The 26,270-nt window shown below is 57.7% G+C and overlaps 1 protein-coding gene across 4 annotated transcripts in view; it reads left to right on the top strand.

The window, feature by feature from the left end:
* SHISAL1 (shisa like 1) overlaps positions 1-26,270 on the top strand; it is a 74,085-nt gene that overhangs the window by 34,214 nt on the left and 13,601 nt on the right. For 2 of the 4 annotated variants that reach the window (XM_047742616.1, XM_047742614.1), the window contains exons 4-5: positions 6,805-7,122; positions 16,275-17,765. In XM_047742616.1, coding sequence (XP_047598572.1) covers positions 6,805-7,122; positions 16,275-16,302 — 346 coding nt within the window. In that variant the 3' untranslated portion in view covers positions 16,303-17,765. Of the gene's footprint in view, positions 1-6,804; positions 7,123-11,860; positions 12,235-16,274; positions 17,766-26,270 lie in introns of those variants that run through there. The other 2 variants (XM_047742613.1, XM_047742612.1) reach the window with 2 other exon arrangements.

The following is a 26,270-nucleotide window of genomic DNA, read 5'->3' as shown; positions in this document are numbered from 1 at the left end:
AAGCACTTACAGAGTGTGCGGCACGGGGCCGGCTCAGTGCTTGGCTCCATCCTTGCCATGTCCCGACGGGCACCTGGTGGCCCAACCTGAGCCCACATCACACACAGGGAAGGTGAGGCTCACGGAAGGTGAGCTTGTGTGACTCACTGGATCGAGGCAGCCTGTCACAGGAGCCCAGCTGTGTCTGGAGGCTGCTTTAATCAATCTGGGGCCTCCACCAATGGAGGCAGATCTGAGTGGGGAGGCCCTGGAGTGGGGATCCCCACCACGGCACCACTGACACCTGGGGCTGGACTGTTCTCGGGGGAGGGGTGGGAGGAAGGCTGCCCCATGCGCGGTTGTGGCAGCCTCCCTTGTTACCACCCACGAGCCATGGGGGGCAGCCCCTCCCCTCCAGGTGGCTGTGACAACCAGCCTCGTCTCCTGATGTTGCCAAGTGTGGGGTCAGGATCGCCCCATTGGGAGTCGCTGCTCTGGAGGGATTCCTTCTTGTGATTCCCCACCGAGCCTCCCCGCCCCCTCCCTTCCCACAGATGTGGACGGAGGCCCAGAGAGGGGCTGCTCCTACCCCAGAATAGTTGGGCTCCACTCCTCACCCAGGCTATACCACACCTGTTGTCTTTGCGTTTCCTGCACGGAGGCCTGGTGCCGGATTCCCCTGCATCCAGAACTTGTTAAGACGCGGGGAGCCATGTGGTCCAGAGGAATGAGCATTTCCAGGCGGTGTCCCTGAAGCCTGAGTGTGAAGTACAAGGAGATGCATGGGGAGAGGCAGGGGCAGGGGACCCGTGTGTGCCCTGCCCGCCTAGGGGGCCCAGGGCCACCATGACCCTTCCTGGGCTTCCTGAAGATGGGCGGGGTCCGTGGGCAGCCAGGGCGCCTGACGCCCGCCCACCTCCCCCACCCAGCCCATGAATCAATGAGGGGGCAGAGCTGGTGACAGGGAAAAGGAACGCGCTTCTGATGACTTATTTATTTGTGTTTTTTCTGGAGGAACAGAATGGTTTGTTTTGGTTCTCACTGCCTGGCAGAAAGGCAGGCAGAGCGAAGGAAGCAGCCTTGCTAGGCCCACTGCCACGGCAAGGTGCCACGTCCTGCCATGCGGGCCAAGGCCCTGGGTGTTTGGGAGAGGGTGCTGCACACTGTCCCTTGCCAGGTGGACCCAGACCCAGAGCCCAGAACCAGCAGGGGCCCTGGTCGGCTCTCCCTGGGGACCAAGGTGGCACGGGGCGGAGTCTTGCGCGGTGAGTGGGCGTTCCTTCGCCGGGCAGGTGGGCAGCAAGAGGCGGAGAGTGGGAGACGTTCTAGGAAGGCAGAAGCATCCTCGAGGATGGAGTGGATGAATTCTCGTTCTTCCCTTGGCTGCACGTGAAACCTCTGTCCCCCAAAAGCTTTCCTTTCCCCAGCACCTGAGCACCGAGAGCTCTGGGCTCTGTCCTGCAGGCTCTATAGCCCCGTCCGGAGGCTTCAGGTTCTGAATAGAGCCCCTGAGTGTGGTCAGAAGCTTCTGGATATTCTTGTCCATTGTTCGACCCCATCAAGCCCTGTTAGGCCCAAAGCCTGCATACACACTGGCAGCCTTCTGAAGACTGAAGAGGTTCTAGAAACACGATGTTTCCTCATCTGAGCCAGACCACGGGGAGGGAGACAAATGGACATGTGTGAGCCCTTGTTGTAGCACGAGGGGCCTCACCAGCTCCTTTGATCCACGTGGAGGTATGATCCGTGGAGAAGGTCCCCCGGCCCCCGTACACCAGGGCTGAGGCTCAGAAAGGGTGAGGAGTTGCCTGACGTCACACGTGCGCACCTGGGACAGAGCCGGGCTGGGGACAAGTGCGCCCGTCCCCACTGCTCCAGACCCGAAGGCTGATTTTGGGCTCCCATGCTGTGTCCTTCTGGGTCACCTGTGGCTCTGTGCGTGGAGCCTTCTGTGACCGAGGCCCGAGAAGCACATCCCACCTGGGGCTGGGTGTCCCCGAGGCAGAGGGTAGAGAACACAGGTGAAACCACGAGGCGACCCTTGATGTCTGCTCAGAAGCAGCCACAGTACTTCTCGTCACGCTCCGTGGGCCAAAGCTCATGGTTTGGCCGAGGCTATTACCAGCCGGGAGGGGAGGGACGCAGGGCCCGACGCAGGGAGGGACGGCAACTACCCTGTTAATCGCGCGCCCTGCTTCACTGGCTCAGAGCCCGAGCTCCTCCACTGCCTGGGGCAGCCTCGATCCTGCTGTTGATCTTAGGCATGTGGCCTGGCCTCTCTGGGCCCGGATCGACTGAGCATTCCTGTGCCCCTGGCTCTCAGGAGCCAGCATTCACCGCGTCCTTTCCCCCCTCGGCCCCCCACCCCATGCTTGTCTCATCAAGCCCATAAAGGACGCCATCGAGTGGGGCGAGTATTACCTCTGTTTTACAGATGAGGACAGTAAAGCTCAGGGAAGAGAAAGGCGCTGAGCTGGGCTTTAAATTCACACAGTCCTGATGTCTCGGGCCCAGAATGTCACCACCAGGGTCACCAGCTTGTTACACTAACCCACAGGCCACCCCGTGAGCAGGCTCAGGGCCCAGATAGCATAGGTGAGGTCGGCCAAGGGGCCGTGGCCGCCTCCCAGCCGGCACTGGCCTGGCCGTGAGCCCTGCAGCCGTGTTCCCCTCTGGCCCGATGGCCTCAGCGGCTCACCTCCTCCGTGCACCAGGAGTGGTGGCGGGGACTTCCTCCTGGCCACGGCGTCCCCTCCTGGTGGTGTACCTGGTCCTGTACCAGTAGGTATTCTGGAAGATTCCTCCAGCAGAGGTTTTTGTCTATCGCTTGGGAGACACAGAAAGAATTCGAATCCGTAAATGTCCCAAAACACACCGAAAATTTGCTGTCTGTGGCTTTGGCTGGCTTCACATCTTGCCCCATAAAGCAGCGTCCATTTTATCTTCTGCCCTTTACAAAATATACGCTTACACGCAACAGAGACCCCTGCATCTGGATGGAATTAATTTCCAGATCACATTTTAAAAATTAAATTAAAACACCCAGAATGCTTCCAACCGGCCAGCGATGGGGAGGACAGGCCAAGAAAGACCGGAGAGCTGCCCGGGCCTGGTGTCGGCAGCCTAGGCTCTCTGGCCACCTGCACCTCCTGTGTGGGCTCCCCTCAGCGTCTTCTGCAGGTGCACCCCTCCTTTCTCTGAGCGGGGAGGGCAGCCCACCACCCTGCATCCCCCTGAAAGCCAGTTGGAGCAGCCGGCGGCAGAGACCCGCAGGCCCAGCAGAACCCACGCACGCATGCAAAGCCAGTGACATGCTGAGACGTGGGATGATCTGGGGGGCAGGGATTGGAATCTGCCCTCTGGTCCTCAGGTCCTGGGACAGGGTGACCCAGGACAAGTGGGCACGCTGCTTAACAGTACGAAATCTCTCCCTGGACATCCAGACATGACTTTGAGGTTTTCCCAACATTCAACACACTCTGTGGTTAGGTGATCTGGGGCCAAACCCCAGGGCGGCCCCTTCCCACCCGGCCAGTGACTTGGCCTCTCTGGACCTCATTTCCTCATCTGAGCTTGGGGCCGGCTGGTCCATTTACTCCCTCCCGGCATTGCTGCAGGACCAAGAAACACCGGGTGCTGGCGTGTTCTCATTGCTAGTAGGGTTATTAACTCTTAGAAATGTGTAGAGAGGAGGTAAAATCTAGTGAAGAAGCTAATTCTATCAAGGCTGACATTGTCACCAGCTCACCGTGGGCCCCGGTGTGTGTCAGTTTCGGTAATGTCAGCAGCCGCCCAGGGCTGAGTGCTGGGCACGCCAAGATAAATGGGACCTTGGCCCTAGCCTCAGGGAGCTCTGGGCTCCAGGAGCCAACAGTCCTACAAAGCACCCGAGAAAACACTGTGTGTTCTGGGAAACCCAGTGACTTTGGGACCTCAAAGGAGGAGTTGGATCTAACAGAGGACATCCAGGAAGGCTTCCTGGAGGAGGTGAGAGCTGAGCTAGACATCGGTGCCCAGATAGTAGGGAATGAGTTCCAGGCAGAGGACCAAGGTCCGAAGGTGACCCGTCTGTCCTGAGAGGCTGGGTGCAGCTGCCCAGGACAGCGTGGCTCCGTGGCTAAGAAGGTGAGCTCTGGAATGAGGCTTCCGAGTTCAAATCCCGGCTCTTCACCAAATGGCTATGAGATCTTAGATGAGTCTCTTAATTCCTCTGAGCCTCAGTTTCCCATCTATCAAGCGGGACTGGTAGTGACAGCAGGGACAGGGCCTTCTTTGTTTGCTCTGGATGTCAAGTGGGCTACCTACCGTATGGGGCGCGTGCTGCCTCCCCCTTTCCTTACTCTGATCATCTCTCAGTCCTGCTGGCTCCAGGCCCAGCTGCGGCCCAGCCACCACCCCCGACTGGCGTCACAGTCTCCGTCTCTGTGGGGTAGCATCTGCACACCGCTGCTCTGCCTTCCCCCTCCTGCTCCCCTCCCTCAGCCCTGAGGCTGCTGCCATGGGAACCACCAGGAAGAGGCCTGTTGCTGGCAGCCATGCCGTGGGGGCTCCAGGAACCTGGGAGAGCGGGTGCTGGAGGAAGCAGGAGGGTGGAGACTGGATCCAAACCTGCCTCTTCAAGCCACATGGGCGTCCACCCCAGGACCCCTGACTCTACAAGCCAGGCCGGGCTGCCAGCCTCTGTCCCTGACGGAAATTCCCCTCCCAAATGTAGCTGGGCAAAGCCAGCGTCCCCTGGAAGAAAGGCAGCTTGGGGCGTGGCTGGTAGTCATTCACACCTTAGCGTGAACAAGCCCCTGAGACTGCGGCAGGCTGCATGAAGGTGGCGGCTGGAGGGGAGAGCCCACCAGGGAAAGGGGGTGGCCTAGATACAGAATTGTGTCTCGCTTCTCAAGCAGATACTGAGCCCTTTACTAGTGCCCACTCTGTGCCCAGTGCTTGGATACCCAGAGACAGTCCGTTGGAGGGGCCTCCAAGTACCCAAGCCAAGTCTTTGGAGAGGAGCGTATATGCTAAGTAAGGAGAGGGGTGGTGTTCCAGGCAAAGAAGGCATGTGAGCAAAAATGACCCCCAGCCCTGGGAGTCAGAGGGCAATGGCCCCTGCCTCACTGCTGAGGCTGAAGCTGGGCCTCAGTCACCTCCTATAGGCCCAGAGACACATAGGAGTTCTCCCAGGCCACACAGCAAAGCTGGGCCAAGGAGGCACCTGGACCAGGCCCCCTGGTTCCGGACCTGTGCTCTCTAGCCTCAGGGTCTAACGGGATCCGCCGTGGGGAGCCCAGGATACCGAGGGGCCCTGTCTGGGCAGGAGCTGGGGGGGTGGTAATCCCTCCTCATGAGCAGGACCAGTGAGGCCCGACACTGGCTCTCCCTGTCCGCAGGGAAAGGGAGCAGCACATACCCACCTGCGCAGATGCCCGCCGCAGGGTGCAGAGGTTGCATCTAAGCGATTAATAAATCAGTCCCTTTAAACAGCCACCGTCCCTGACAAGTGCTGGGAAGCCCCAGCTGCCCTGGCCAGCCCAGGAAACAGGCCTCCCTGGGCTCCCAGGGGACACTCAGACCCTGGCCTGGGAAGGGGACGGAAGGGGACGGATGGACCCAGACAGCCCAGTCCCGGGAGGTGGGAGCTCTGTGTGACAGGCACTCTGGACTTTGGCCTGGAGGATGGGCCTGGCCCAGCCCGCATTTGAGGGGCAGCGTGTCAGGAAGCCTTCCTGGGGGAAGCAGTGTCCGAGAGGGGCAGGTGGGAGTCAGGCCGGAGGCAGGAAAATGAAAAAAGCTGCCCAGGTAACAGGCACAGCCTGTGCAAAGGCCCGGTGTCCAAGCAAGCGGGCCACACTCCTCCGTGAAGGGACAGGGAACCAGGCTTCACTAAGGAGGCATGAGCCCCAGCAGCCTACAGCTCACCCTCACTTCCACTTCTGGAGGGTGGAGCAGTCTTCAGCGGGGCCACACTGGGCAGATGATCAAGAGAAACCAAGTCAGGGGACTCTGAGAGCTGCAAACACGCCAGGGGTGAGCAGGAGGAGGGGAGGGTGGAGGCAGAGGCTAGAGGAACAGCCAGGACCTGTGACTGCCCTGTGGGGTGTGGGGAGGGAGGCCGAGCCCACCTCTGCTTCCTGGACTGCTGCGAACGGGCAAGAGGGCTGGAGGGGAGGCTGCTCCGGGGGAAGGGGGCACCAGCTGAGCTCCCTTGGCACGTGGCAGTGTGAGATGGCCCTGAGCGGATGCTGGGGGCCAGAGGTTGATGGCTCAGGAGGTTGGGTGGGTTTGTCCTAGGACAACAGACGTCCTGCCTTTGCCCTGGGTCTGGTAAGGTAGGGAGGAGCTGCAAGGGGACCGGGGGCAAAGGAGGCGGTGAGGGATGGAGGAGAGCATCCCAGGACAGGGGAACAGCATAAGCAGGGAACCAGCGGGCAGGCAGGTGAGGGCACCTGCAGGAGCCAGCTGGCAGGTCCAGGAGCAGCTCCCATGTTGGGAGAGACAGGAGGGTGAAGGTCCTTCCAGAGCCCTAACAGAGAGGGCCCCAGTGGGATCCCTGCCCGCACTAGGATCCTGGGGGAGATGCTCTGGGGCGGAAAGGGTGCCAGGGAGTAGGGTCCAAGGATCTAGGAGGGGACCATCAGGCAGGAGGGAGCCATCAGGCAAGTGGAGGGAAGGAAGTGGAGGGTGAGTGTGAAGAGGGGAAGCCAGGACTCCCTGTCCCCCAGGGGTGGGGGTTGCCAACCCTCCTCTCTGGGGCCCCAAACTAGCCCCATGGGTTAACTCCGTCAGTGGGAGCCACTGTCCTCTTCCCCTCAGCATCTCTCTCTTTTCCCCCAGCAATTACACCGCCTTGCTGGGGGTGTGGATCTACGGCTTTTTCGTGCTGATGCTGCTGGTCCTGGATCTTTTGTATTACTCAGCAATGAACTACGACATTTGCAAGGTTTACCTGGCGCGGTGGGGCATCCACGGACGATGGATGAAACAGGACCCCCGGCGGTGGGGCAATCCTGCCCGGCCCCCCCGGCCAGGGCAGCCCGCCCCGCAGCCCCAGCCTCCCCCAGGCCTGCTGCCGCAAGCCCCCCAGGCCGTGCACACGCTTCAGAGAGAGGCCCACAGCCCACCACTGATGACCTTCCAGAGTTCGTCTGCCTGGTGAGTGGTTGCGGTCAAGGCCCTGGCCGCCGAGGTGGGTCACTTGTCTTTGCCAAGCTTGGAAAATATTGGGTCATTATTGCCACTGTGTCTGGCTCCTTGATTACCTGATTGTTTGCTTATCTCATTGACAAGAGGATTTGAAGTTGCCCAGGATAACGTGTGCCCGGGCGAGAGTCAAACGAGAGGCGGAAACGGAGCTTGGGAGCCCGGCCTGCCAGGTTATTGGACTTATAGACTGGTGCAGGAGTGAGTGCCACTGAGCCGTTCATGGAGTTGTGAGTTTCCTGGAGGCCGAGGCAAAGAGGGAAATCGGATGGCTTTCCATGTTTTCACGGTCAAATGAAGCAAATGGGTTTTGGAGACTGGGAGATAAGCTTTTCAGCATGAGGTTAGGAAGTAAGCACATTACTGGGTTGGTTCCTTGTGTTCACATGCATGGGGTCTCTTAAGAACGTGGAAGGCAATGCAGGCGGGCTGCTTCGTGATGGCTCAGGGGAAGGGGAAGAGAGGTGGCCAGGGAGATGGGAGATCAGGGAGTTAGCCTGGCAGCCTGGCTGCATGCTTAAACCTGACTTTCCCTGCTGTGATTCTCATTTCTGCCCAGTCCCAGGCCAGTGGGAGGTAGGGGAGGACCGACTGTCCCCAGGCAGTGCAGAGTTGGACAGAGAGAGGAGGGCTGTGACCTTTGCAGGAAACCCGACCTGGGTTCGCATCCCAGCTCTGCCATTTCCCAGCTCTGTGTGTGGGCGAGTTACCTCAGCCCTGCTGACCCTCCCATCCTCAGGAAGCAGCGGAGAGTAGGCACAGTCCCCTGCCAGGGTCCTCGAAGGGTTAAATGAACTATCTGGCCCCTAGTAGGTGCCCGGTTAAGGATCAGTGCCTCCTTGCTGGAGATGCAACCAAGCTAGTTAATGACCATTCAGTAGCTAGCGGGTAGCGACCTTTTCAATAATGAATGACTTACATAATTCATAGGATACACTTAAATCAGCTTATTGATCAAGTAATTGCCCCATCTATCACACAGAAGACAAAAACACAGCCCTGCTCAGCTCAGCTTGACAAATGCCCATGGAGCCAGTCCCCTGGGTCCTTCCCCTTCGAGGGGCTCCTGGGGATGTCAAGGGGATGGGCAGAGAACCTTGAGGCACAGGAAGGAGAGACACAAACCCATGCAAAGCTGCGGAGCAGGAAACACACCCGCTCCGGCGGTGGGGCTCTCTGAAACGTGGGTCTCTGGTGGCGGACACACCTGGGGCATTCATCGAAATAAATTCCTGGGTCTCCTCCAGAGCCCCCTGACCAGGAAACTCTGGGGGTAGCGCCTGAGATACCGGAGTCTGAGAACCCCCGGAAAACATCGTTATATGAGGTCAAATCCCAGTTTGAGGGCTGGGAGTCTCCCACACGCACGATGGTTTTCTGTCTCCCCCCGTCTGGAACACCTCGTGCCTCCCTGAGCAACGGGCCTGCCCAGCCGCTGGGCTTGTGCCTCAGGTCCAAACCAGAGCCCGAGCTCGCGGTCCCCGAGCCCTGCTGTTTAAGTGGGAGGCATTTAATTTTGGAGCTCAGAGGCCCTTCGCATCCCCCTCAGGTTCCCATATTGTGGACTCGGGGTTGGGGCTCCCATAACCGTATGAGCGTTCGTGAAAGAGATTGTCAGAAGCCTGCGAGGATGTGACGCAGGATACGGGTTCGCTTGGTGACTTCCAGCTCCTGTCTGCTCTCGACCCACGGTGTGACCTTGGGTGAGGGGCCTCCTGCTTGGGCTTCCCACTGTACCTACCATGGGGGAATGGGCTTGGTGAGCCTGTCACCTGCTGGCCTCCTGGTGGGAGGCCATGGTTCCAGCAACATCTGTGGACCACTCGCTGTGCCCCTCGGCCCCTCGGCCCCGCGTTTGCCATCTCTGAGTCTTCCTTGGCACTGTCCCCGTGGGCTCGCTTCCCCACCGGCCCCCACCCCTTGCTGGCCCTGTGCTGGGTGCTGGGGACTGGGGACAGGTGATACACAAGACGTGAGAGAACCTTCATGGGAGGACAGGAGGCTGTGACACAGCCTAGGGGCGGTACCAATGGCATGCGGGTAGGGCATGGCCAGAGCACATCCAAGCAGGTGTCCTGGGCAGAGGGCCAGGGCTGCGACCCGCCGTGGGCTAAGTGTGGCCAGGGGGGTGTCAACAGGTGGCATGGCGCTGAGGCTGGGACAGGGGCGGGCTGTGCTCAGTGCTTACCCCAGAATAAGAGTCTGGGCTGCTTCATGTCCAAACTGTCACCCAGAGTCATCCAAACAGTGTCCCCCTCGGGCATGGACCCTTCCAGCTGCCCCCCCTGCTCTTCCCCTGGTCCTGTGCCCCCTTCCAGCCAGGCACCCCTGCCACTGCTCTCTCTCCTGCCTCCCCCCCCACCCAGCGGCAGCCCTGCTTCTCCCCTTCCTCACCCACAGCCTGAGGTGACCTCCCTGGGGACAATTGCCACCTTGCCCCTTGGTTCATAGCTCCCGGGTTGGTGGCCTGCTGGGTCCCTTCCTACCCCTGCCCGCAGCTGACACCATGAGCAGCCGTCCAAGTCCAGCCAGGCTGCCTGTCCTGTTCTGTGATGTGACTGGACCCCGCAGTCCCATGTGACTCGGCTGCAAGTGGGTCGTTTGGGTACCGTTGGCACGGCTGGCGTGGGTGTGAGTGTGAGCAGCACATCTGTTTGGGGCTGGAGTTGACCCCCTGGGTCCAAGAGCCACCTGTACAGGGGGTCGGCTCTGCGACCTCGGGCAAGTCATTCTACCACCTGTGCCTCAGTTTCCCCATGAGATACCAAGGGTCATGACTATCTTGAGAATTTCAAGGGAGGATTCTTAGGGAGAGGCTTGGCCCGCCGCCTGGCCCCATGTTGGTCATCCTTGTGGTCATTTCTCAGGTGGGTAGGTAAATGTGGTGGGCGTCCTGCCCCCAGGATTGACAGGGAAATGTGGCAGTCACCCGGCGCCCCGCACAGGCTGGCCACGTGCCGCTGGGTCATCTCCCACCTGCCCAGTGGGGTAAGGATGTTGTGCCCCATCTTCAGATGTGGGAACTGGGGGGCTCGGAGGAGGTCACTGGCCTGCCTGGGTGACCCAGCAAAGGGGAGACGGAGGCGGGGCCCCACCCCAGGGCAGCCTACACCGTGTCCTCTCTGCCTATGGTGGGGTGGGCAGCCTCTTGTCAGAACCCGGGCTGGGGTGTAGGACTGAAGCAGCCCCCCAGTGACCCCAGGGAAAGCAATTCTGGAGACTTCAAGGAGGAGGCACACATCCACCCAGCCCCGCTCTGTGGCCCCAGACACACTCCACCCAGCTCCAGCTCCAGAAATGCTGCCTTCTAGCCACCAACCCATGGCCCCCACCAGGTTTGTCCTTGGCCCGCACCTCCCACCTGCTGACGAATCCCATCACTGATTCTAGGCCACGCTCTCCCTCAGCCAGAACCCCAGCCCGGCCACCACAGGGAGCTCTGTGTCTGGTGCTCATGGCACAGAGCGGGTGCACAGCTGGTGCTACTTGATTGAGCTGGATGGTGTCTGGTCACTCCGTCCCCTCACACCAGCTCTCAGGCCTGCTTCCTGTGCCACTGCCCACTCAGGGCTCTTGTGACCTAAAAAGACGAAGAGTGAGGGCCAGGGCACCTCTCAGCACCACCGAGGGCTCCTCGTCCAGCCTGCTAGCCGCTACCTCGTGCTGTCAGCCTGCGTCTGCCAGGAGGACCTCTAATGTGTGGCACTGTCATCCTTGCTGTCCCAGACAGGTGCCCTCCTGGCTGTGGCGGCAGGTCCAGGGGAACCAGCAGCAGCATGTGCACACACACACACACCTGCCTTGAATCCCAGCTCGGCCCCTCGAGCCTTGATTTTCTCACCTGTAAAACGGGGACAATCGCAGCCTGACCCCGTAGTTGCCATCATGAACATCAACTGCCCATCTGGGGCCCTAGCCTCCCTCCCACTCCCCTCCACCCACCTGCCCCCTCAAGGCCTCAGTCCCTAGCCTGTCCCCCGAGACCCTCCCCACTCCACTGCTCTCCCTGAAGCCTCAGGCTGCTGCTCGTCTCCCTCTCACCTGGCCGGGGCCAGCGGAGTGCTGGGAGACAGGGCGGCATGCATCGCATAGACGCTGCCTGCCAGGACTATTTCCGCTCCTGCAGTGGGAACCGGGCACAGTGAGGTTATCATCCCCTTTTACAGACGAACAAACACAGGCCCAGAGAGGGGAAGTGACTTGCCAAGGCTACACAGTAAGTCCATGGGCTGGAGCCAGATTTCCCCACTCCCAGGTCTCCCAGGACCCGGCAGGACCCAGGTTGATGGGGCAGGGCAGAGGACCACCACGTTAACACAAAGTGTCCAGAGAAACTGGGCAAGGCCATGGTGAACTGCAGGGGAAGGAGGAGTCAGGGTGGGCTTCCTGGAGGAGGAGGAGGCAAGGTGGAGGCAGGTCCCTGGGAGTGAGGGGGAGTTCACAAGGTTAGAACAAAATGGAAAAGCCACTTCAGATGAGGAAACAGCACAGGTCAAGACCACGGTGACCCTGGAAATTGCGAGAGGCTTGCAGCTGTCATGTGGCCTCAGGCGGAATGAGACTCTGGGCTGGGATGTGCCGGGCCCCTCTCGGCCCACAGGCCTCCGCCTGCCAGCAAAGCCCCCACAGCAGCAGCAGCCACTCTCACCTCCTTCCTCCCTAACCCAGAACACCCTCTGGCTCTTTGCAGAACTCATTCATAGGCCCCCCACGGTGGGTCCCCGGAGTTCACCCGACCCTGGAACCTTCCTCCCGGTAAAGCTTGGGCATCGCTTTCTTCCCAGCTCTGCGGCCAGATCCTTGATGTGTGGTTTCTGCAGGAAGCCACCAGCCAACAGCAAGAAATTCCAGAAAGCCGGAACACAAAAAGGGAGACCACGTATTTTCTTTCCTTGGCATCATATCAAATACCAAGGAGGCGTCGGTGATTGGAAGTCAGAAGACCGGGAAGTCTACGAGTGGGTGGTTTCAAACCCTGGGGCTCTCAGCTGGGCGAGGAAACCCTGGGCCTGTCCCCCAGAACCCCTGTCTTTGCTGGCTGGGGCCCTAACTTCCTCCCACCCCAGCCTGTGCCCCTGGAAGGCACACTCCCATGTCCGCACCACCTGTGTCCACCATGTGCACACGGCTTTGGGGAAAATGCAGGAAGGTGTGTGCTCAGTAGCTCTGCTCTAGGATCCGGGAGGACAGGGAGGGTGAGGTGACAGGCTCAGGACCAGAGGCCTCATCTGCTGTGTGTCCTCAGACAAGTTGCTGGCCCGCTCTGAGTCGTAGCTCTTCTCCAGGACAATGGTGACAGCAGGTGAAGGAAGGGACCTCGCCCAGAGCTGAGCACACAGTAGGGCTGCAGGGAACATTGATTCCTTCTTGGGAACCACGTTCTCAACCCTCCACCAGCAACCAGTCAGTCCGTCCTTCCTGACCGCAGAGAGGCTTGGCCCAAGGACAAATGCTTGGGTTTGGTGCTAGGGGGCAAATTTAAAATCGCAGGCAAGCAGGTGTCACGCAGAGCACTCAAATAGGGCGAGCTCCGTTCCTGGCCCACCCCCACTCGGGTGAAAGAATGAGGGTTTCGTCTGCTTGGCTCGCTGCCTCGGCGTCCCCAGCTCTCAAGCTCTTATTTGATGCGTCCCCATTTTGCAGATGAGGAACGCGAAGCACAGAGAGGTTAGGTACCTGGTCTGGGGTCGCCCAGCTGGTTACTGACAGACCCAGCATCTGAGCACAGGCAGTCTGCTCTGGCCAGCCTAGAGGGCCACTCGGCTGTCAGGGCCACATCTCCAGCCTCGTCCCCTCGGCCAGGGAGCCAGACAGGACAAGGCAGGCAGGAGACAGGAGACAGAGTTTGAGGGCTGCAGATGCCCCAGGAAGCCTTGGGCAGGAGCTGGCTCTCTGCTGCAGGTACCAGCCAGGACACGCCCCGGGGCAGGGGGAAGATTCAGGCTCCGGGAGGAAGACGGGGTGTGGGGTCCGATTCCCGTCCAGAGAGGAGCAGGGGCACGAGCCGATCTTCCCACCCCCATCCTGGGCCAGGCACTGAGCCGGGCACCTGGACATTCAGCCTGGCTGACTCAGGGCAGACAGTGGCAATGAGCTATCCGCTGTGATAGGAGGGAGCCCAGAGGGTACACTGCCCAGATGGGGCATCAGGGAGAGCTTCCAGGAGGAGGTGACAGCTGGAACGATCTTCAAGGACGAGTAATAATTAGGCCAAAAAAAATAATAAGTGGGGGAACAGGGTGTTGCTGGTGGGAGGCAGAGCAGGTGCAAAGGCCTGGGTAAGTCGGGACCCTTGTGGTCTCCGCAGGGAACAGCTGCCCTGAAACAGAGATCATCTCAAGGTTCTTTTCTCTATTGGAATAATCAGATTCTTTTTTTCTGGTGAGAGCCTCTTTATTGATAATATTCCACAAGAGGCCCGAAAGGCCCCCTGAAAGTCTTCTGGGTCTCACCACCTTCTCTAGTTCTGCTCTGTCCCTGCCCCGAGGACCACGGCAGACCCAGACAGAGACCCCCAGATCAACCAGAAGGGATCAGTCAGGGTGCTTAGGACAGACTGGGCACCAGAGTCCAGAAGAAAGGACCAGACCACATCCAGGTGACCAGGGTCTATGCTGGTGGGTTTTATCCCTTGTGACAATGAGTAAGCTATGCTATTGGAGCAGCGGGGAGGGGCTGAGGGAAACGGTTTGGAGGGAACGCCACAGGTAACCTGGAGTTCGAATCCCCTGTCTACCCTCCTGAGCGGTGGGACCCGGACAGATCCTGCAACCTCTCACCCCCTCCGGGCCCCCAGAAGCTCAGGGGTCATTAGGAGAGGGTGACGAGGATCCCAGCAGTCCCGAGCCCAACCACAGGGGGCCTGATGGCCAGCCCTCGTTGTTATTCCCCTGCTCGGCTACTTCCTCCACCGAGGAGTGGTCATGGTGTCCTTCCCTTTTATGCCTAATTTTCTGTTATCGAAGTGCCCGTGCTCGCGGGACAACACCGGGGGTGCACAGACACCAGTGCCCTCTTGCCCACCCCTGTGCCACCCATTGTCCCCTGCAGCTCTCTCCCCACCTTCTAGCTGTCACCATCTGTACATCAGGTTGTGTCTTGGGTTTTTAATTCAACATTCTGTCTCAGCGAGCTTCCCGCATTATTGAGAAGTCTTCATAACACTGTTTTAATGGCTGCCTTAATTGTCCGTTGAGAAATGATGGGCCGTAAGTCAGTGACCCACTTCCCTGACTCAGGCCACCAGGGACTTCTGACTCCCTGCCCCCCTCCCCCACAGTGGGTCTCTTTCCACCTCTCGGAGCTTTGCTCCGTCTCATGCTGGCCCCGGGTTTCCAGATGCGGGCGTCGAGCATCCCACCCCGGCAAGTACGGACAGTGGTGGAGCGCTGCCTCCCTCCAGCAGCGCCGGCCTCAAGGGAACGACCCCACCTGCTACGAAGGTATTTTTTTTTTAATGGGCAGGAAACAGAGCATTTAGATGCAATACCTGTTAGAGGCAGACAGACCTGGGCTCATCTCTAGCTCCCCTATTTTTTGATTCCTGGCGTACCTCCAGCCAGTGACATAGCCACACCCCCCTCCCCTGGAAGCAGGTTGCTAGAATCAGTGCTGTCCGGCTCAGCAAGAGGAGATGCAGAAGATCATGGCAGGCAGAAACCGCTCGGCCAGTGTTCCTCCTGCCCGCCTGGCACTACGGCAGGGTGTGGCGGGCTTTCTGCAACGCTGAGGACAGCAGTCAGCTGTCCCAGGGTCCACAGCTCTGTGGGTCTGAGCACTAGCTGGCCAGGGAGCAGCCAACACCCAGAAAGGGTTTCAGTGGATGAGTAGGAGTTTTCTGGAGGTGGAAATATGGACATCTAGGCAGAATGCTGCCCAGGCTAAGTCCCAGAGGATGGGAAAGGCCAATAAGAAGTGGGGAACCCTGGGGAGGCCCAGGTCCTCGTACCCCCGTGGTTCCCAGCCCCTCACTGGTCCCCTTCACTGCTCCCTCCTCATCAACACAGCCTTAGACACCAGAGGGCCCAGGTCTCCTTCCTTGAACCCCTGCTGTCCATCTCTACCCACCCATGGTGACTCCACTGGCATGCTAGCTCCAGACTTGTCCCTCTGCCCCTGGCTTCCGGGTCTGTCTCCGCGGCAGTGTCCCCACTCCCCTACCTCACCCCGACTCCAGACTCAGCTATGCAAACCCTGAGTGTTCACAGGCGCCCCCTTCAGGTGTTCAGTAGACATCGCAAACTAACACCCAGTGTCCTCTGCCCTCCCGCCATCTCCTCAGGACACAATCCCGATTCTTTGCTGCTTCACACATCTGGTCAGGGACACCAGGAAAATGAACCCTGAATCCGCCCTCAGTACCCATCTACCAAAACCAACCATCTGGTCCACCCTCTTGCCCGGACCAAGGTGGTACCTTCTGAATTTCCTCCTGCTTCCTTTCTTTGTTCCCCACAGCAGCAGAGTAATCCTTTTAATATATAAATCAAAGCCGGTGGATGTCTCCCCTCTCTCTAGAAGATAAATCCAAAATCCTTTTAGTGGCCAACATCTGATCTGATACCCTTCCCCAGTCCCTCTGTCCTCATCTCCCCCATTGGCTCCAACCACACTGGCCTCCCTGCCATTTCTGGAGCTTGTCAACTCACTCTCACCTCAGGGCCTTTGCACCTGCCACTCCCTCCGCCTGAAACTCTCCCTTTCCAGATTCCCGCTCCATTCAGTCCCTCCCTTCCACCAGGCACGTGCCCAGATGTTGCCTGATCAGAGAGGCCTTCCCTGGCCAAGATCTACAAATTAGCATAGCCCCCCACCACTGCCACCCCTCTGTACCCCCCTCATCCTCTCTCATCTTCTCCTGGTGCTCACCGCCTTTTGCTGTGTTGGTTTTCTTATCTGGTGTCTGTCTCCTCTGCTGTAAGGAGACCCCAAGAGAGTTCGGATTGGTCTGTCTTGTGCTCAGCCATATCCCCAACCTCCATTAGTTAGTGCTCCATGCTAAGTGTCGAATGAATGTGTCCTAATCTGTCCAGCGCCCAGCACGCAGTAGGCATTCATTAAGCCTCAGATCAATGAATGAATCTCATTATTATTGTTAATTACAGTACCTCCCACTTCCCAAGGATCTGTTGAGCTGAGCAGCAGCCACAAGCAGCGTCATGGCATGTCCCCAACCACACAGCAGCTTGGCACCTGAGCTCCATGTATGCAGAGGAAATGAGGCTCAGAGAGGGTTAGCAACTTGTCCTGAGCTGCACAGCAGTGGAGTCAGATGGGATTCACACCCAAGCCCAGCTGACTCCAAAGCCCACATTTTTTGAGTGGGAAGCAGTGTAGTGGCGCTCACCAAGGACGTGGCCTCATGCTGGACATGACCATGCTGGTCTGGTCCCGCCCTTGGGGCAAGAGCCTGAGGATCCCCTGAAGCACATGAGGCCTGGAGCTCCAGGCACTGGCACACCAAACCCTCTCTGGCCGGGCCCAACAGCAGCTGAGAAATTGGTGCGGGCGCTGACCCGGAACTGGCTTTGTAGCATCCTCCAGGGGGCATGTGGTTGGTCTGGTTTGGTCTGGGGGCAGCAGCTTCATCTTCCCTCTGGCTGTGAAGATCTGTGAAGGTCTTTCCCAGCCCTCAGAATCTCTCTGGAGCCCCAAGGAGATGCTGAGGCAGCCAGGCATCCCCGTCTGTCCACCTAGGTGTCTCTGTCCATTACCTGGCAGCTCCCTATTTGCCTCCTGCCTGTGGAGATTATTTAACTTCTCCTAGCCTCACTTTCGCTGTCAGTAAAATGGACACAGGTAGATTTGCCTCGTGGGATGATTGCGAGGGTTATCACGGGGCCCAACAAGTGACAGGTGCCTCAAGACACACTAATTGTAATTATTGTTGTGGTTATTAGGAGACGAGTAGAATAGAGAAGGAAGGCCATATAGTACCCCCCTATACGACTCTGGATATTTTGCATTTTCTGCTTTCTTATGCACGTGGGTTAATACTTTCCTAATAATGATGTTTGCGTTTTGCTTTCTAATTACATTCACTTAGCATTAAATTAGCCATTACTGTGGTTTTACTTAATTTTTCTAAATATCATTTTAGTAGCTACCCAGTAGTAGTACCCATGTGCTAGCGTTACTGGGCTTTTCCCCTGTAGCAAGGCCTTTGTACTGCTTACAATTGTTTTTATTACGACAAATAATACTGCAGGAGGGCAAACATACTCCAGAAGATTAGGGGCAGCAATAGACACCTTTCAGTGTTTATGGTTTTCCCTTTTATGACCTAATTCTTCTGGATACATTTCAGGCAGGGAAAGGATTGAGTCGAGGGGCGTGACTGCTGTATGGCTCTTTGTACCAATGCCAAGCTCCTCCCCATGGGGACTGTCACCAGCAGCAGCTTATGAGGGTGGGGCCCCCTCATTTTTTATGTGGTTTGCATTTCTTCGATTGTTAGCCGAGACTGAACACCTTTCTTTTCACTTGTTAATTAACTATATTACCTCTCTCATGGGTTGCCCATCTATGTTACTGCCCCCAAGACAGGTGGTAATTGAAGGCATTTCCATAAAGCAACTTTTGTTTTCCAAACTTGCTCCTGGGTGTTGCTCTTGTCTGTGTATCTCCTTCCCCTGTACTGTTTACTTAATACATTTTTTTGTTTGTTTGTTTATTTGACGGAGAGAGAGATCACAAGTAGGCAGAGAGGCAGGCAGAGAGAGAGGAAGGGAAGCAGGCTCCCTGCTGAGCAGATAGCCCGATGTGGGGCTCGATCCCAGGACTCCGGGATCATGACCTGAGCTGAAGGCAGAGGCTTTAACCCACTGAGCCACCCAGGCGCCCCTACTTAATACATTTTTAATCGGCTTTAATTCAAGTTGCTTTTTGAAAAAAAAAACAAAAACAAAAAACTCAGAATTGCTCTAAGCAATCATATCTTTGGTTTAAGAGTTATATTTTTCCTAATACACATTAAAGCAAATGTATAGGGCAGCTGGGTGGTGCAGTTGGTCAAGCCTCTCTGCCTTTGGCTCAGGTCACGATCCCCAGGTCCTGGGATGGAGTCCTGCCCTGGGCTCCCTGCTCAGTTGGGAGGCTGCTTCTCCCTCTGCCTGCCACTCCCCCTGCTTGGGGTCTCTTGCTGACAAATAGATGAATAAAATCATTAAAAAAAATGTTAAAACAAATGTATAAACATAGCCCCAGATGGGGCTTCCTTGCACTGGCTCACAAGATCTAGTAGTTAATTTTTTAGGAATTTTGTGAGCCCATTGTTGAATACAGCTGCTACAAAAATGAAATGATATAAGCCGACAATTAAATAAATTATATGAAACACAAAAGTAATAGATATTCGACACTTGTCACTTCCTCGTGATTTTACATTTCCTACCATCTACGCTCTTAAGCTTTTATATCTCTTACGTGTGTGTAATGAAACTTACGTGATATTGGTTATCACATCTTTTCCCAATTCTGACATCCCACTGACGGTATTTACACCCTGGCAAGGGGGAGCAAGTGTTACAAATCAGGGCTTTTTCCTCTCTAGATCTGGTCTTTAAATGTTCACTGACATGCCACTGCACATGGTGTTTCAAAGGCTCACATGTTCAGCACCTCTGACCGTGTCTGTGAATCTTAGTATGGAGCAGTGAGCGTGTCCTTCCTTGCTTGTGAAGCTGGATCCCAGTACTTCCAGGACCAACCCTAGGCAGGAATCCTGGGTGGTTGTAGCTGAGGCAAGAGGCAAGGTGGTCCTGGAAAGGGGATTCATTCACACTTTCCAGTGGCTGCTCCTTCCTGGAGCAAAGAAAATAAGGGAGATGAGAAGGCAGGAGGACCAGTCAGAACTTCCGATCACCCATCTGGCTCTTGGTCCCTGGGGGGAACATCTTGCGCTGCCCCTTTGCAAACTTGCCAGCCCCGTCCACTTCAGCTTCTCAGCACCAGAGTACACTGTGGTGAGCATGCAGCTGGATGCTCTTAGTTCACTCCTTCAACCTGTGCTGGCTGAGGGTTGGCAGTGCCTGGGCCAAGTGCAGGGACTAAGAGATAAGAGAGTCACAGCCCTTCCCGCAAGGAACCCCAACCAATGATGGACAGAAAATCAGTCCTGGCCACTTACTTTATCTGGAAAATCAGTGTAATCAGTCACAGGGTGAGTATACCTTACAGAAGGTTCTGGAAAAGCCCAAAATGAACTAAACCAGACTTGACTGTCTGCAGAGACCTCTTCCGGCTTAAGTTCCAGATAGGTTTGCTGTCTCTGGGCCGAGGGGACGAGTTAGGACCACGAGTCCAGCCGACCAGATCCATACGTCCTGTGACCTTGGGCAAGTCACTGGTTCCTCCCAAGCCCCTTTGCCTGGATGTGAAAATCAGGAGGACAGAGGTGGAGCCCACCAGGAACCTGGCACAGAGCAGGGGCTCAGCCACATGGCGCCTCATTCCTAGCAGCACGCTGCCACATGACCCACGTGGTCAGACATGCCTCATCCTTATCCCCACTCCCAGCAACGCGGCCCTAGGGCGAACCCACGCTGACCGACCAGCACACTAGTCTGAAATCAATTAAGATTCCCTAACCCGGTCACTGTGGCTGGCTCCTGTGTAAACAAACATGCCAGTTTGAGCGAGCAATTAACCAAGAGATGTTTCCACGGAGGCCTGGACAAATCTGGGGGATCATTGCCTGCGAGAAGAGAGGATGTTCCTTCATGTCAATTAGACAGGAATTCCATCTGATTGCCCCCTGGGCTGCAGCAGGGTAATGGGGAGGCTGCGAGATTGCCACGAGACTGGGCCCACAGCCGTAATGTGCCCCGAATTGTTTAGTTCACGGGCTCTTGATGGGCCCAGCTCTGAGATCGGGCAACCCAGGGCAGGAGAAGCAGGAATTTATCTCCATCAGTGTAGACCAGGGAGGACTGGGGAACCTTCCCTTCTTCATTCCATCCATCATTCAAACTCTGGCCTTAGCTGTGAAATATTTGCTTCCAGGAATAAATGTTTGTTGCGCAGTGAGACTCTCCCGCGTGGGCATCCCGCTGCCGTCAGAATGATGGAAACCAATGCTCGCCTGCGGGCCGAGAGGGCGCCGGCTCCTCATACACGCCCTCCGGAATAGTCTTCTTGTTATTTCTGAGGCGCCCTGGAGGGTTCCAGGGAGAGCTCCTTGCCCGATGGCTTGGGCCGCAGGCTCTGGGTGTGGTTCCAACCCGCCTCAAGTCCTGGGACCTGTGGCTTCAGGAATCTCCGGGTGGGGCAGCCCCCCGAGTGGCAACAGGGACCCGGGTGTCTCCTGAGATCCCCTGGGCTGGGCTGGCACCCAGCTCTGTGTTGCCCAGCTGTGTGTCCTTGTGCAAACTGCTTCACCTCTCTGAGACATCGGTGGGGAAGCCAATAATCCGTGCCTGGCAGGGCAGTCATGGGAAGCCATCTGAGGATGTGCTGGGACCTCCAAAATCTCCCCCTTTCCTGGTCTCTGTCTACTTTGCTGCAGGGAAAGGGGTCCCTGCCCAACGCCGCCTCCACCCCTTTCCCCAGTGTGAGGTTGCTGAGAATTTATGTCATAGCTCATCAGCCAGACAAGAAAAAGGGATAGATTGTGCTAGATTGTTTACTCTGGGCTCTTCGTATCCCGGAATCCACTTCCCTGGCAAGGCCGGCCAGAGTTGTCTGAGTTTCTGGAAGCCCCAGACAGCATCACTGGGCCCTAGAGTTCTCAAAGCTAGAAAGACATGGGTACAAAGGTGCCCCAGGCCCCCGTGTGTCACAGATTTTCCATCCGCAGCCGGCTCTTCTTCCTGACTGCTGACCCCGGCCCGCACATCCCACAGACATGCCCCAGAGAGCTCACGGAAGGCAAGACCCTTCCATGGGCCCATGCACCCATGGACCCCGGGTGCCCTGGCTGCCTCTAGCTCCCAGTCCCCTGCGGATGGGTCCCGTTCTCCCACCCAGTGCAGCTGAGGGACACTTCTCTGAGCCTTTGACTCCCCGTTCTCAACCTTCGCTGCCCCAGAGTGTGGCAACAGGAACTCCTATGATAAATGCCTTATTCCATGCCAGCCCAGCAGCTGTGGCCCTGCCTGGGCCCTGATGCCTTCACTCACATGATCCTATGGGGTACATCTTCATCCCCTCTGGCGTCCCGATGTGTCCCCGGCCAAGGTGTCCAAGTAGTGAAGCGCTACTTACTTCTCCCCGGAAAATCCATCTCAGGGGATGGAGCCTCTTGTGGTTGGTGGCATCAGCAGAGGGAGGAAAGGCAGGACACCATGGGGCGGCGGTCTCAATGGTAGAGATCGTGTCCGTTGGTTTCAGGAAACCACGGGACAGCCATGCACTTTAAGCAACAAGTGACTTGGTCAGATGGAACTTTGACGAGAGCCCCCCCGCCATGTGCAAGGTCGGCGGTAGGAGGCCGTGGGGAGGCCATTGGTGTGCCCCTGGGAGGAGACTTTGGGGGCCGGTGAGCTGCTTTGGAAATGTTTCAGAGGTGGTGCAGACAGGATGATGGAGGGATGGAGCCTGGGCGCAAGGAAGGAGGGCACCCTGGACGGCTTTAGGGTCTGACCCAAGGGGCATGCAGTGTTGTCACCAGAGGCAGTAACATAAAAACGGCCTCAGGTCAGCGGTCCCCAGGAGGGAGCACAGAGATTGGGACAGAACCAGGGCCAGGGCGCCAGGAGCCGTGGTCAAGGGTGAAGTACAGACAGCTCCAGAGCTCGGAGGCAAGTTCATTTCACAAAGATTTGCAAAATAGGGACCAAAGCCCAGGCTCCCCTCCCATCCAGGGCTGGGTACACAGAATATGTCAGACCCTGTCTCTGCCCATGAGACACGCTTCCCAGCCTGGTCACCTCACTGGGTTCCCCACCCCAGCTCCCCTGCACCGAGCTCCTACTCATCCCTCAAAACCTTGCTCAGGCTGCTCTTCTCCCCGAGGCCCCCATCCTCCCGCCAAGGTCTTCCCTCCCTGCTCCCCACTCTCATCACAGCCAGGCCCATGTGGTCTGTTATCACATCTGTGCCCACTGGTTGGGGGAGGCCACGGACAGTCTGGGTCCTCCTGCAGTTCCCAGTGCCTGGAGCAGAGCCCTGGGCTGGGAGTCATGGCTGCTTGTCGGTCTCTTTCTGCCGCCGGCTTACTGTCTGACCTTGGGCAGCCTCGTCCCTCCCCAGGCTTCGCTTTCCCCATGTGACGGCATGCTTCCACGGCGTCTTTCAACTTAAAACCCCTCTGACCTTCTCTCTGGCTAATGGAGACGCCGGTTGGGGACCAGAGTGGATGTGGAAAGCCCTTGAAAAATTCATAACAGGAAGCAAAGGGAGAGTCTTTTATTTTTGTAGAGCAGGAGGAGGTGGGGCTGTGACAGAGGCCGCGGTCGAAGAGGACAGCGTCTCCGTCTCCATCCCTTTGTGGCACTGAATGTGCAACTTGGCTGTCTTGTAACAGCCATAGCATCAAATATTTACCAAAGTGGCATTAAAAATTAACCTTCAAGATGTAGATGTTTAAAGACCCCCCGAGCTCCCCCAAGAAACATCCAGAAGTCAGGAGGGTGAAGGGCTGGGAGGAAGGCTGTGCACAGGGCTTGGATAATGAAGCTCCCGAGCCAGGCACAGCTCCCCATGGGCCCCGTGTCTGCGGGGCACCGACCTGGTCAGTCCTTCCAGGCTCCCCGCAGCCTGCCCGATAAGCCAGGTCCTTGGCACTGAGGCAGAGAACACTGGTGCATTCGTGCCTTGGAAGGAAAGTCGGGGGGCAGCACCTGCAAGGCTGGCTGGGGGACAGGGGGAATGGTAAGGAAGAGGGGGGCTCCAAAGGGGATAGCTGGGACCCTGGACTGAGCCGCTGGGGATACACTGATGGGATTTTCTGAGATGGGACCCCAGCGGTGCATGTGGCTTTGGGTACCAGCGCCTTGGGATGTCTGAAGTTTGAGATGCTTGTGAGCCTCAGGGGGTCAAGTTAGGGCCACAGACTAGCCGGATCTCAGAGGAAGGTCTAGGCTGCAGCCAGCTTGAACTTGGCCAAGGGCGCCTGGCATGGAATCTGAGGGACTGGAGGTCGTCTGGGGGGAGGATGAAGTGTGTAGGAGCTCTTGGGGTGGAAGGCGGAACTGGGAAAGAAGTCAGTGATGGGGGAGCAGCCCGTGAGGCAGGAGGAAACCAGGAGGCATGGTGTCCAGAGGCTTAAAGGGGCATGTCCTCAGAGGAGCAGGGTCAGCCTAAGGGATGTGGCCCCCTGGCCTCAGATGCCAGGACCAGATGCCCTGCCCTTTGCCCAATGTCCCCATGATGCATCGTCCCTGTCCCCCCCCCCCCCCCCAGAGCAATGGGTGTGCTCCTAGAAACACAGACACATCTTGTCTGTGGAATGTGCGGGGAGTAGCTGACACCAGAGCATCGCCCTTCCCTCCCCCGTCCGTCTGGCCTTCCCATTCCCCGGGATGACAGCCATCTTCTTTCTCAGGGAAAGAAAGTGAGGTTTCACATTCGAGTCTTTCAAATGACATAGTGTCCTATAAAATGCAAAGTAATTCCAGTTTGTCCACAAATAAGATCTTTGTTGGGTTAGCTTCTCATCTTTCCTGGTAACCCAGGGAGCAGGAAAGAATTGGGTACCCAGGGCACTTCGGAGAGGAGGGCTGCCCGCTGTCCCACCTGCTATGAACCACGTCCACGCTGAGTGCTCAGAGCTGGGACCCGCGCCCATCCATGCTCACCTCCTAGCTCTCGCCTAACGCGAGAAAGGAGGACATGAAGCCCTGATCCAGAAGTTCAAGATGAGTCTTAGGAACGCCTGCTGTCCAACTGTCGGCCGAGCTGGCCCCTCCTGGACTTTCTAGGGGAGAATCTGCTCTCTCGTGTCTCCAGCTCCCAGAGGCATCCACGTTCCGTGGCTCATGACTTCAATCTTGGCTCTGCTCTGACCTGTTTCTGTCCTCACCTTGTCTTATCTGACTCTGGCCCCCTGGACCCCTCTTTGAAGGACCCTTGTCATGACACCGGGCCCCCCTGCATAACCCAGGATGAACTGCCCATCAAGGGGTCCCCAACGTACTCCCACCAGCAGACTCCTTTTCACTGTGTGAGGTCACATGCACGACTTCTAGGGACCGGGACAAGGACCTCTTTGGGGGCCTGAATTGTGAGGGATGACTCATGGTGGCTTTATGTTATATCTTCCCAACGCCTGTTTTACGCAAACACACCTCCTCCAGGCAGCCTCCCAAGACTGCCTCTTTCGTGGCTAAGAGCTCTGCCCTCAGCATGCCTGCCCCATTGGCCCCCTGTAAGATGGGGACACTAGGCCTCCACCTACTGGGGTTGCCATGGGATTGCGGTGGAAGGCTGCCAGAAGCTCCTAGCCCTGCACCTGGCACAGAGTCAGCTGCACACCCAGCTATCATCGCTCAGAGGACCATATTGTCTGCAGCTCACCTGGCAATTAGTCTGTTGGGCCTCGTGACTCCTCTGCTTTTGTCAGCTAACGGTTATTGTCACCGACTCTCCCAGCCTTCTGGAAACGTTCATTGTTATTCAAATTGCCAGGTGCTCTGTCTTATCTTCCCAGTTAGGCGGCAGACACCAGCTGGGACACTCCTCCTCCCTTCCCTCCTCGTGGGCCTGACACCCGCCCGGGGCCCAGCCTTTGCACCTCTCCCCTCCGGGGGGCCAGCAGTGGCCCACGGCCCTGCCATGGACCTGCCCCCAGCCCGCCAGCCCACTGCCCTGCACCAGAGCGATGGCTGTGCATAGGGCCAAGCAGCCCAGTCTGCGCTAACTAGACACCTGACCCTGGGCAAGTTCCATTTCCTTCCTGAGCCTCAGTCCTCCCCCTCTGTGCACGGGGGAAATGATGTGGCTGCCTCGCAGAGAGAGCTGAGTGATACCGTGCGTGGAAAGTGCTTGTACAGAAGAAATACCCAACACCCATCTGCCCTGACTCCTGCCCTTGTTAGAATCAGGAAGGAGCAGTGCCTGTGGCTGCTCTCAGAGCCCCAAGTCCAAATGCCTTCTCCTGGCAAGGGAAGTGCTTGGTGACTGCCACATCTCCAGACGCACCCCTGCCAGGAGCATCTGGCCGCCCGCTACAGCCTCTGAATGGCCTTGACTGAGGCTGTGCCCCTCCTCCTGCATACCTTCCTCGTCTTCCTGAACTGCTCAGGCGCTGGCTCCCCGAGAGGTCTCCCCCCTTCTGCCTCTGTCCAGTGCCTGCCCCCAGGGCCCCCAGGACCTCACCCCTGATGCCACGTGGACCTCCCCCTCTTGTTTGGGGGCCCCTGTGTGGCTCTCCCATCAGCTCAGAGCCCTCAAGGGGAGAGCCCACACCTGACTCAAGTCTGTGCCCGCAGCACCCAATGCAAGTCTGGCAGAAGATGCCACCGATGAAGGCTTCCAGAAGGACCTGGTAGGAGGCATTGGCCTGGGTACTGAGTGAGGGGAGCAGCGGCGACTTGTCCCCAGGTTCTGCCGGGCTTTGGCAATGAGGGGCCAATCCACCTGCAAAGTGCCCAGGAGGACCGACAGCCCCAGGGACAGGGACATGTGCTCCCTGCACTCCTTGCATGGTCGAGGCATGGTAGCCACAAAAGCAGAACTGAACTTGACCTTTGCTGAAGTTTTGCTCTGAGGCATGGTATCCCCTAGGGCAGGGGCTGATGGGCCAAGCCCGAGAGCCAGCCAGACAGGGAGTGTCCACAGCAGTGAAAGTCACCCTTGGCCAGCGAGGAGGATGGTCCCACAGGCCTGGAGCAGCATCAGGTGGGTTCTGAGGCCCAGAGAGGTGAAGTGACTTGCCCAGGGTCACACAGTTGGCAAGGGGTAGAGCAGAGACTCAAACCCAGGCCTGCCCCAAGACCAGTGGTCGTTACCGCCCCCTAGCCCCTCGATGGGAGGAGATGCCAGTGCCACGTGGTCCTGTCTGTCACAGAGTCACGCTGTGTGGAAGGGATGCCCTGTGAGCAGGGTCTTGAAGGATGAGTAGGATTTTGCCAAGTGGAGAAAGGGGAGGTGCTCCCAGCATGTGGGAGCACACTGGGGCATTCTGGGGAGTCCTTTGAAGTGGAGACCATGTGGAAAGAGGC

The sequence above is a fragment of the Lutra lutra genome, chromosome 8, assembly GCF_902655055.1.
Source record: "Lutra lutra chromosome 8, mLutLut1.2, whole genome shotgun sequence".
NCBI classification, from domain to species: Eukaryota; Metazoa; Chordata; class Mammalia; order Carnivora; family Mustelidae; genus Lutra; species Lutra lutra.
This window is presented reverse-complemented; position numbering and strand designations above follow the sequence as displayed.